The following is a 12500-nucleotide window of genomic DNA, read 5'->3' on the forward strand; positions in this document are numbered from 1 at the left end:
GGTAGCAGCAAGTTGAGCAGGCTGGCTCAAACCTTTCTCTTCCAAATCACAGTCTCCAACTCCTACTGGGGATCCCCAGGCATTTCCAGGCCAGCCGTGAGATATAATCTCCAACGTATTCTAGGTCTGTTCTGGGGTCTCCTTTCGGTGGGACATGCTTCCTATAATTCCAGCAAGAGCCACCCAGGATGGATTACTGCATCATGCCCATATTACTTCAACTGAATCCCCTCAATCCAAAGGAGTAGCACTTCTGCTCCAAGGCTCTCCTGGATAGCCAAACTCCTCTCCCTCATGGAGAGCAAACCCAGCTATCCTGTGGAGAAACTTAATTTCAGCCACTTGTATCCACAGTCTTCTTCTTCCGGTCATTACCCAAAGGTCACAGCTATAGGTGACGGTGGGGATGTGGACTGACTGAAAAACCGAGAGGCTTGTCTGAAGACTCAGCTCCTGACTCACCAACACAGATTGGTACAGTGCCTGCAGGACTGCTGATGCTGCAATCTTTCAGTCTATTTTTTCCATCACTCATGAACAAGACCGTAAGACAGTTGCACTCCTCCACTATAGGGCAGTTTTTGCACCCTTATCTGGAGAGAGCAACCGACTCTTCTCCAATAGAAGATCATGACCTCAGAATTAGAGGTACTGATTTTACATTTAAATTACATCACATCAACATTTTTTCATTTAGCACATGTTTTTCTCCAGAGAGATGTAAATCTACATACATTTTACACCAGTCTCTTCACACTCGGAAGTAAGAGCGCATGTCGAGGGTTACAGTCAGATAAGGCCAAGAGAACAACATCATGTGCAAACAGCAGTGATGCTACCTTTAGTCTGCCCACCAGGACACCCTCAGAGTCATGGCTGCGCATTGGATGCCATGTCCATAAAAATTACAAACAGGAGTGGAAAAAACATAACCTTGGTGGAGGCCGACACCCACATCAAACAGGTTTGACTTAATGCCAAGAATACAGACACAGCTTATGCCACATTCATGTAAGGATAGCTGGTACCGCAGTGGTTACAGCTAATAGCTTTGGATCCAAGGGTCGCAGGTTTCATCCCACCTCTGGCTATAGCACCCGTTTGCAAGGTATTTAAATCGCTCCAGTAAAATTACCCAGCTGTATAAATGGGTAAATAACTGTAGCCTTAATGCTGTAAGTTGCTTCGGAGAAAAGCATCAGCTAAATGAGTAAATGTAAATATAGGGATCACAGTTTGCATCAGTGGCCCTAGTACCCAGTATTTCTACATTACCTCCCATAACACACAGTTATCTACCTTCTCCAAGTCCACAAAACACATGCAGAACGGAATAGGACAACTGTGCCAAAGACACACAACCAGGTTGAAATCAGCACTGAGGCTCATCTATCAGACAGTCTACTTTCCTGTACCCTGGTATTCTTAAACATAAGGACCACCACCCCAGTTTGGCAGTCCAAAGGTACCTTCCATGCAACATCGAAACAGTGCATGAACCACATTAACCTGATGCTGTCCAGTGCTTTTAACATCTCTTTCCTGGCTAGAGATACAGGGTACTTTAATGGTGTCACAGAATGGTTTTCACTGGAAGAAATCTGAAATTTCCTAAAAAGAAAATTCTTTGCCACTGTGCTTTAACCTGCCAGCTTTCCTCCATATATAAAAGGAAATGTTTAAGGGTCTGCCAGGCTCTATTCATCAAGTGAACATGATGAGTCTCAGAGGCTTAATTAGACAACTTAGGGTGGCAAATAAATGGTGCACAATTACATTTCTATTATAAATGGATTGTTCAGTGTTCCTCTTCAGCCAAGAAAAGAAATATTGATTTTCTCACAGAATTTCATGTATTACATTACATTTTTGCCCTGCCAAACCACTTACACAGGGAGGCTTGCATATCTAGCAGTGTTATATAAAACCTACTTTCCAAGGTTTATACTTAGTGAAGAAATCTAAGTCAAGAAGCATTTGCATAGGGGTGCAGCAGCAGTGTCATTAGGGAAATTAATCTGCAACTGCTGCCACTCACATTTGCATAAGTGTGTCCTCCTGACACTGCACTCAGAGTAGGTTTGTGCCTCTTGTAAAGCATCTCATGGATCCTTTCATCTTTTCGACTTCCAAATTTCTTTTGACCATGAAAAAAGCAGTATTCTTTTGTAACGGTCTTTTCACCAGCATCAATATGCAATTACAAAATTTGACAGCCTTTTAGACTCCATGGCAGTACTGAAGTGTTTGATAATACACTTGTGAATACAGAGGAATGCGACTGGAAAAGTGAGGGTATCTTTGTATTTTGCCTTTTTGTTTAACCTTTAATGATCTATCTTAAAAATATGTATTGATTAGAAAGTCATAAAGAATATTTCAAATGTAATTAATTTTGTCTTACATTTCCATGTTTTGTATATATTTCATGGTACTATTTTTTAAACAGACTATATAAATTAGTGTGGTATTCTTTATTATCTATTGCAGAATTATGGATATTGTTTTACTGTATATTTAATCCTTAAGAATTCCACATCTATAAAATTTAGTTCAATCCCTAATTCTTGTCAGTATTCAAAGCTGCTTTCCGGTTTGGCCAAGAGATCAAGGAAGGGCAACAGATTCTCTGTAGGGTGCTGGAATAAGACAACACTGGACAGAGTCCAAAATACAGGCATACCAACCGTGAGCAAATATCAACAAGCACACCACACTTCAGCCCTCAGAGCAGAGTAAATAAAGCGGGATGTGTGCTATATATTTTATTTTTTAGGCTTTAGGATCTCTGTCATTGATATTAAAAAGAATCACCATGAGTAAGTTTCCATTTATCTCAGATAGATCAACAAATACGTGCAATATTTTTTATGGAAAATACTGTCATACTGTGCCTGTTGGGTGTTACCATAGTAACATCTGTCCATTTTACTCAGATATGTTCAATTATAATATTTGAATATTAATAGTGATGTTGAATGAAATACAAACTGCTTCACTGATTTTTAGGTTGCCAGAGGAAAAAAGACATGCAATTTTAAAAAACAATATGTCTATAGAACTACAAGGAAAAAACCACCAGAAAATTGACACAAATTATATTACACATAACCTTTTTCACAGTTATTCTTTTTGGAGACATCTTTGTCACAGTTATGTGGATATAACCCTCCCCAGGTTCAACAGCAGCACAAAATATGGTGAAGAAGATAGCTTTACCTTTCAGTGATAATGCTTGGGTTAATGGTCACAATGTCTGTCTTGTACCCCACATCTGGAGCATATTTTTCAGAGATGGGAGGTATGTTGCATCTTAGAAGAAAATGAACCATAAAAAGCTGATTAATTTCCCACAGTCAGGTCTCCTAGCTAAGCAAGAAAAAAAAAACATGTATGTGAAAGCAACATTTAAAAAACACAGAAGGAATTTATATCAAGGTCACAAAGTGCATTACAAAAAGAGGTAATTACATAATGTTTGGTTGTTATTTATTTTAAAAGTTGTCATCACCTAAACACAAAGTCAGCAGAATCAATCTCCTTTCCACATTTACTGTTCTTGATGATTCCTCCGTTTCCAATCACAGCACACTTCTTGAACTGGGATCTCGTGTATGGCATGTCCTTCAGAGGTGATGAGAACAACGTCACTGCTCAAAACGGAATTAGATTCAGTTGACTAAAACTATAAAACCCTGACTAATTAAACACCAAGAACAAAAGCAACTTTAGCTTGGAGAGATAAAAATCACGGGAAAATAAAGCAGAAGGAACTACTTCAACTGAACAGTTAGACTGTGGAACAGTTTCTAACATTTCCTGTTTAATGCAGTAAATATACTGTCGAGAGACCTGGACTTCAAACCTATGCTTGCAAATGTATGCTTAATTTGTTAACATTTAATAATGACTGTCTATAACAAGTACATATTCCCAAGTTTGACAAAATATTTTGAATGTGTTGCTGTTGCTTCAGGAAATTTTCTCTGACTCAACTCTTACATACTAATGTGAATGTTTTTCAGATGAGCAGTAGATTGCATGTCTAGTTTTCAGGGTCTCAAATCTGGGCACCATTTCCTCTGGCTACCGTTGCATGCTGCACAGCTTGTTGGGCATGAGAAGCGATGGCATGGCAGGGTAGCTCACTGATCCGTGAAGTCTGCCACGCTGCAGTGCTTCACAGCAGAGCAGACTGAGTCGTCAAGCGCATCTCTGGTATGCCACATATAATGTTCATCATTTCAGCTCTCAGTTACTGTATATGCTGCGGTAGCTCTGTGTTCCCAGGTGGGCAAATAAAACCAGTTCGATTTAGAATCCTTCCAAAGAAATGCACTGCAAATGCATCTGGCAACACTGACTGAGGCCAGTCAGGACAAATAAGGGTCATCAGTGATTTACAAAAATGCAAATAACATAAACTGAAATATTTTCCATCAGCCTTCACGTGAATTGCTGTTCATTCATATATATTACACATGCTAAGAAGCAGCAAATGTCTTATTTTAAAAATTTCTGAAAATAAGCAATTGCCATATGATTTAGCTGTTCCATGAACTAAATAGAAACAATGTTTCCAAACTGCATTTATACAAGAAAAAAAGAGAAAATTCAGCAAAAAAAAATGCTGTTAGGTATTGTATGAACTGGTATAATGACCTGCATGAAGGGAAATAGTACAAAGAAAAAAACATTTGGAAGACAAAAATCTGCTTAATATTGATTTTTATAAACATAACCTAAATGAACAAATACTGAATATAACAAAGCCTCTTCTTTATCATCTTCCAGCATTTCAAACTGAGATTTCAATGTTTTGTTACACCAGAGAATAAGATACAGGCTACCTCACTGAAATACTTTTACTACTACTATTACTGTTTGTTCTGTGGATTGTTTTATTTTTTTTTTGTATTGTGTTTAAGTCAGATGGTCTTAAACTTTAAGCATACTTAACAGTTTTCTGGTGTCAGGAGTCCATCATAATGCACACAAGGAAGGAGGCTATTGTTTTAGCCTGGACTTACATCAGGGAACATCTTGAAAATCTCCGTACTGATGTGCAGGATTCCGCTGGTGTCCACCTCGTACCTGAGATTGGTCCCTGCCGGCGTGTTTCTCTTGGTGGTGAAGAGGAAGGAGGGTGCATTGCAGCAGCGGGACAAGGAACTCCTAGATTCAGGGGCCAGAGAAACCTCTGATTAGACTACTTGTACTTCCAGGTACTTGGTGGCACTGCCTTCATGGACATGCCAGTAAAGTGGCAGGAAGACAGTGCTTAAGGACACAGTGGCGTGTAACTTGAAGGGTCTCAAATTTAAGTCCTGCTATTGTACTCTTCAGGAGTTACTTAACCAGAAGTGCTCCAGCCTCATACTGCAACTAGGTGAAACTACAAGTAACATTAAATAAAAGTGTCAGCGAAGCAAATTAATAGTTTCAAAACGATAAATGCAATGTTTGCACGACGAGCTCCAGAGAACAGGCTTTTGCAGCTGTGTACATACTTGAAAGCTTCTATTTCCTCCTTGTGCTGATCCCATTTGCAAAGCTGTAGATTCCTCCACCTGTCAAAAAGTTCAGAAGTCTTCACCCTGCAAGGAAGAATGAAAATAAATATTTCTGATTAGAAAGCACATTTAAGTGAACAAGAATGAAAGAGGCCATTTACAGTGGAAAAAAATACAGTTTATTCCCTAGTTTATTATAGTGATTCCAAGTGGACCAAGTTATTAATCGACTCATATTTTTAAGTAATTTAGCAAAAACCTTGATAATCATAGCTGAAAAAAAGTATCTAGAATATATAATACCCATTTTATGTACTATAATCACGTCATGAACTCCAGTTTTGTCTAACATCACTTTTGCGCTTATCTAGAACATATAAGGCTTCTTTTGAGATCAATCTTTTTAAGGCAAACACGGAAGTATTTTTTAGACATAGTGGGTGCCTTTGATTTGCTGTGAGGAAAAGTGCTGGTAGCCAGAAATAGACGAGCTACAAATAGATCTCCTTGAACTGACATTTCTTTCAATTAATTCACCGCTGCAAACCCATCGGATAAAAGGGCAGCTGTAATATAAGCGTGACTACAGAGCCGGCTCTAAAATATATTGCTCCCTGGCAAAGATTACAAGAGGCCATTTGCTATGAAATATGGAGCAATTTAACCCCCAGGATCAGCTCTTCATTGCTGTCCATACCGTTAAAACATTTCTCAAAAAAATCTTCTATAATCACAGCTGAGGAACATGATTTTTCACTCCTGTGGTCATTCAGCTCGTTTGCGGTCATTTTTGGTCATATGTGGTCATACGAGAACAGCGATATTGCCATGGAGCACTCCTTTATTTAAAATACAACCTTGTTTCAAGTACATATATAAATTAAGAAGCTGTAATGGCGGTCAGAATTACAGGCCACACTCATGTTATTGGTACATGTAGTCCAGAGGATGGCTTTTGGTTCACAGCTGAAATTTCATTAATTTTGACAAAGATTATGGCACAAAGAGCTCTTTCTGACATTTTAGTTGAAGTCTTGTCAACTGAAATAAGCCTAGGAACTATGAAGGCTGGATACTCACATGGTGAGTACCTTCACATCGATGATCTCCTGCCTGAAATCCTTGCATGTTGTTGAGTTGTAATCATAAGGACCATCATACAGTTCAAAATACCTGCAGGAAAATTCACATTCAGTCCAATGTGATTCTTTCTGTATCCATTATTTAAAATAAAACAGGTTAGATTGCTCACTGTCCAATGCATATCTAATAATTGTATGAATAATGTTCCTGCAGTATATGTAAAAATACAAAGTGGCCTAACGAGATATAATTCTTTCTTAAATGTTCCTAAAACTCCTTGATACAAATTGAACTAAAACATATAACACATTGCTTAAACATCAAAATAAGACAATGTAAAGACACTGTGGTGGAGATACACAGACAGGAAAAAAATAGGCACTATGTATGTCAGGGTTCATGAGGTTTATGGAACATTGTCTTACTACTGTAAAAGCATTTTAATAATTAGCATGACTCAAGACCTTTTTCCTTGATTAAATAGGGATCATTGTGTCAGGAACTCAAGAACTGTAGTTCAATACATAAACAAAAAGTGACAGACTTTCATTTTACACACAATATTAACAACAGAAAGAGAATAAAATGGAGTAAAGAAATGTAAATACAAAGTGAAAGGAAAGAAGTCATCTTTCACTGATATGGAGGACTAACACGATCTGGGGTCTCAAGAAATTTATCATTTTTAACCACAAAGTATGTACATAACAGCTGCCTCCTGCATGCAACAAAAGAGCTTTTTACTTGGTATTCATAAAAACAAACATTTATCAGTACTGTAAACGGTGGTCAAACTTTGTTTAAAACTGTATATTCATTTCTGACATTATATTATATTTTCTCCACCTGGAATTAAACAACACATAAATACATGCATACACACATGCAACTGCCTTTGAAAAATCTGATCTGCAAATGACTTTTTGTACAGTATAAATCTGTAAACGTAGTTCTACACACTTTATATCACCCCGTTGAGAAACTATATATATTTTTAAGTTCATAACAAATAGAGAGGAAAACAGCAAAATAATGATGATATTTAAATAATAATAAACAAAAAAGATTAGAGACAAAAGTTGGGTTGTGAACATGTCACACTGGAAAACACAACCAGTAATACCTTCTTGTTGCATTAAGAAAGGCTTTTTTTTAAGAAGAACTGTATCAATACATTTGTGAAGCTCTTTTAAACTGATATTCTACAATGAGTTTATTCTGCAATGCTTTATTTCAGGTATGGAAGCAACTGCATAATAGCATATTATTCAGTGTGTTTGGATCGCTGACAGGGAAGACCTGCACATTCACAAGCAGTGATTTCACCCAACGAGGGAAGAAATCCAACCGTGGGGTGTAAAAACACTTGGCCAATAAATAATCTTTATGTTCAAATAAAGATTATGAGTAATTAAATGGGCTTGTGGCAGATAATGATACTGATCAGTATGGCATAGTGACAAGTCCTCTCTGCAGGCTGTCTGGCAGTTGACTAGCAGCTCTGGGCTTCACACCCCTCAGGGTGCAAACACCGGGGACAGGGGCAGGGCTGTCACTAGTGGGGTAAATGCTGGTGGCGATTCTAGGGGGCCACACCTTAAGAATTTTGTTTATGTGAAGGGGAGCGCATGCAGCATTCTTTTACGGGGTCCACAATTTCTATGTATGCTCCTGGACAGGGGGCCTATGATCTCCACTTCCTGTAACTACATCCAAAGGTGGAAACTAGTGGGAGGAAAAAATTAACCATGAAACTTGTGTAGCCATGGTAGAAGTGTACCTTTCCTTTGGAGAAGCACAAAACAAACACACCTCTTTAGTTTGGATTCCTATGATTGAAGGGGTAATTCACCAAAAAAGTCCTGATTTTCTCCATATGTTTTGAGTCAGTCCTGGTACAGCCAATCTGGGCACTGGATGTTCAACAAAGCGAATATGCTTTGTTTGCATAGAATATCATATACTAATATTTTCTAAACAATTGGCTATTTTCATTTTTGTCACGTGAATGTACTACTTCATGTATTATGATGTACTATGACACTGATGCACTACTATGGCTGTACAGTTTTTAACATATTATGTCAAACAAAATACTCAGATTGTATGCAAGTTATGGTACTTTTCCATACATAAGTGACAAATGAAGAAATACTCCTCTAGCTTTGTTATTTCAGAGTGCCCACCAAGTTCCTTCTAAAGAATATGTAAACTAACTGGCATTAATAGCTGAAAAATGCTGACCTGATCAACAGTCAGAACTGGAGTGAGACCGTTATGAGAAGTGAGAAAATGATTGAAAACATACCCTGAATTTTGAAACTCCATTTTTTGGTGACATTCCCCATTACAGTAATGATCTATTTCTATAGGTTTTATTAAGCCAATTTCATAAAAGATTGTATGTAACATGGATCTTAAATATAACCTTACCTTGTAGATCAAGATGGGTTTGTGCATTGTAAGCATCAAACACCACTTTCAATGTGTTTTTTTTCTGCTAGTGTTCGATTTAAAATGGAAGTATGAGGGAAAGGGGAAGTGTGAAAGGGACAGTGAGATCATCGTTAACCACTGTATAGTGCCAGCTTCGGATATCAATCACTCCATTTGGATCCATCCCCAATGAGAAAAAGTACATTGTCACCATGAAGAACATGGTTGAAACCTTAAGCAAAGAATCAGAGGCGGACCCAGTAAACACCACCATGTAGAAGATTTGTTGGAGCTATTTCAAGGTTCGCTTTGGCTTCCCAGACACCTGAGAAGACAACATTTCGGCAGAGAGGGAAGAGCTTCTCAACTGGTCTGACTGCCTCGCCTGAAGTCTTCTAGATGCAAGAACAGAAATTGTTCTGTTATGTTCTGAATATGATTCTAGTCTTTAAACGGTAAAGGACTTGCATGCACTCCTATCAGACCCCAGATTTACCGAAACATCTGGCAGTTCACACATAGCAGAGAATGGAGCCCCTGTATACCTTAGTACTTAAAGTTAAGCCTAACATATGCCATTTTATATAACGGCACAATATATGTATCCTGACTCTGAAGAACAATGTGAACAATTTGATAGTTTTCCTAATGTTTTGTGCATATGGCACCGTTAGTTGCCTTCAAGAAAGGCTTCATCTCAATAAATAATAAAAAAGACGGGATGTGACCTATTTGTTGTATTTTGAAGGGTACTGCAGAAGTTCTGTTGTTATCTTCCAAGGTTCTGAACCACTGGTGATCAGGACGGCAGCATAAATAAGTCTGCAGCGCATGAAAAACCAATCAAAACGTTAAATTCAACTGATTTGTTTACCAGCTGTGTCTGTAGCACTTCTCTCTATTAGATACCATTCAAACTGCAGTGTGAGAGAGAAATGGAAGTGGAAATAGTCTTGGTGTTCATCTGCTCAGTATATATTTTTATAGAATATTCCGTACATGACGTTCATTAAGTAGCTCAAATAAGGACTTTAACATTGGTGTAGTATAATCTGCAGTAGAACCTGAATCTTGTTATGGCCATCTTATAGCAATGTACCTTGTCCTCAAAACTACACTTATCCGAACATTGCAAAGAAGACTGCATTTTGAGAGTGTTGATAATGAAGAAGTAATAATGTTGCTAGTTTCCTTCAAGTACAATAAATCAGCGTCTTCTTAGCATAAGTGTGCGTTGGTAAAAAATGGACAAATGTACACACTTTGTACACAATACAATTGATTTAAGAGATAATTTGTATTCAAGCTGAATCACAATGATGTGAAATACAGCACAAAACTGATGTGCAAAACAAACAAATGACACCACACACTCGAATGTGAAGTTTTAAACATTCCTATTGTCAACAATTTAAAAATTCATAATTACATCTAGTAACTATAAATACAACTCTTATTTATACTCTAATTAAATCTATTTTTTTGTCACTCATTTAGTCATTAATATAGAGCAAGAATGTTTTACAGCTAAAAGTACCTGAAAAGTAGGCTTGTTCAGGAATAAATATTAGTAAGAGCTGTGGCTATTCAGTAGGTAACTATGGATATTTAGCTATTTAATTAAAATAATCAAATGTGAACTATTATAACACAAGACATTGTTGATTATTGGAGACATGGGCACTTGTAAATGTTACGTAATCTCATGTAAATATTATTCAGTCAATTAACTCTTCCAAAATGCCATTTTTTGTTGCTTTGCAAGACATCACAGATTCGAGGTAGCAAAGAAGTATGGCACACAAGTGTTTGCAAAACACATGACAAACACAACTGAGACAACATGTGCTTGAAATGCACAAATGGGTGGCTCAATGAGACAAAGAAGAACAGCACAAGAAGGCGGGACCATGGGCACGGGAAACCTCCTCGAAGCTAGCCTCTTCAAACAGTTGAGGGGTTGGAGAGGGTTAAAGATCCGTAACGGAGAATAAATCAAACAACATGCAAGAGGAAGTCTGTGGCGCAACGCTGAACCACTCAGAATATGAGAATTGAACCGTTTCAGACCAATGAAAAAGAAATGGGCATTCCTGATTGTAAGATCCCTCAAGACTGGCCTACCTTTGAGAGCGTTTTTTTTTCTTCGGAATATCGGCTAGGCAGGGAGTGATAATAACGGAGTTCAGTGAGTCTGTCTGACGCTGAAAATTCTGACGGAAACATCTGTCAACATGCAGACAGGTAAGTTAGCATTAAACTGACTGTGTCTTGTGATGCCTTCACCCCTGCTAACAATAGATGTGTGGACGCTGTCTTCTCATAGCTCAAAACGGTAAAATAGCATGTTCTAAGATTTCCTGCCTTTCAGTGAAATAAAAATTAAAAAATCTGCCAACGAAAGGATGAAAAAATACTGTGCAAAGCAACTTAGGGGAGTTACAAACAAGAACCCCCAGATCAAGCATGCATAGCCCTGACACATCTGCAGAAAGGTATGTGTGTAAAAAGAGAATTAAAAAAATTAAAACCATCTCATGTTCTCTCTCTATCCCTTTTCTCTCTGGTGTGTTTATGTAATCAATCACTTTGGAAATTGTACCTTTTCTTTCCATTTCTGGCCGGCGTCTGTGATCCATCATCCAAGAAATTAACAGGCCTGGTCCAATTTGCCGTTTCGTCTCCTTTGAGTCGGCTAAACTGTTGCCCACTAATAAGAAAATGAGTCAGTTTATTTTGAATTTTTTCTTTAACGTGTTAAGAACACCACACAACACACTGATTCAGTACATAGTTTGCCCTCTTTTTAATTCTAATTTAATCTGAAATTAATGCAAGGGCTGAAAAAACACAGTATGAATATACATTAGTAAATTTTTCATAAGTTTTGGCCCCTGTCTAATGGAACCAAACCCAAAATATTTTACTGCTTGAATTTCAATAGCTGCACACTGTACAATGATAACTTAATAAAAGTCATTTTCATCAGAAAATAACTGCAAACAATTAGGATGAAGAGAGAAGAGCAGATTGTAATAAAGAGTGAATAATTATTTTTCTCATTAGGAAAGTTTTGAAATCAAAATATATAGGGAATGGCTTTATGTAACATTTGAATACTAAATAGTTTAAAAACATGTAAAAGAGTATGTTAGACAAAAAAACACTAAATGTTGTTACTTTAAAAGTGATTTAGCATGATTGCATTTAAAGATTAGACCCACTGTGTGCATTGACACTGGTTAGTTCAGCACACTTTCAACAGACTAAGGCTATAATTCAATTTTTAAAGTACTCATAACAGCCCTGTGGCACTATGGCATATGGAGAATCATACTTTCACAATATTTCAGGGAATTATGAGGAACTGAAGATTTAAATGTATTTCATCTATGAAATTCTTCTTGATATTTACATCATGGATGTATTTGATATCCTTATTATGCTATAAAACTTATGACCAATGAC

At 37.4% G+C, this 12500-nt stretch overlaps 1 protein-coding gene across 3 annotated transcripts in view; it reads right to left on the reverse strand.

Moving 5' to 3' along the window:
• The window catches only part of st8sia5 (ST8 alpha-N-acetyl-neuraminide alpha-2,8-sialyltransferase 5), a 28759-nt gene that overhangs the window by 4773 nt on the left and 11486 nt on the right, over positions 1 to 12500 (reverse strand). The window contains exons 2-8 of one of the 3 annotated variants that reach the window (XM_018736850.2): positions 11635 to 11742; positions 11157 to 11258; positions 6594 to 6686; positions 5511 to 5597; positions 5031 to 5175; positions 3512 to 3624; positions 3220 to 3312 (exon numbers count right to left, since the gene is read on the reverse strand). In XM_018736850.2, coding sequence (XP_018592366.1) covers positions 3220 to 3312; positions 3512 to 3624; positions 5031 to 5175; positions 5511 to 5597; positions 6594 to 6686; positions 11157 to 11258; positions 11635 to 11742 — 741 coding nt within the window. The remainder of the gene's footprint in view (positions 1 to 3219; positions 3313 to 3511; positions 3625 to 5030; positions 5176 to 5510; positions 5598 to 6593; positions 6687 to 11156; positions 11259 to 11634; positions 11743 to 12500) is intronic. The other 2 variants (XM_018736851.2, XM_018736852.2) reach the window with 2 other exon arrangements.

This window comes from Scleropages formosus, chromosome 6, assembly GCF_900964775.1.
Source record: "Scleropages formosus chromosome 6, fSclFor1.1, whole genome shotgun sequence".
NCBI lineage: Eukaryota > Metazoa > Chordata > Actinopteri > Osteoglossiformes > Osteoglossidae > Scleropages > Scleropages formosus.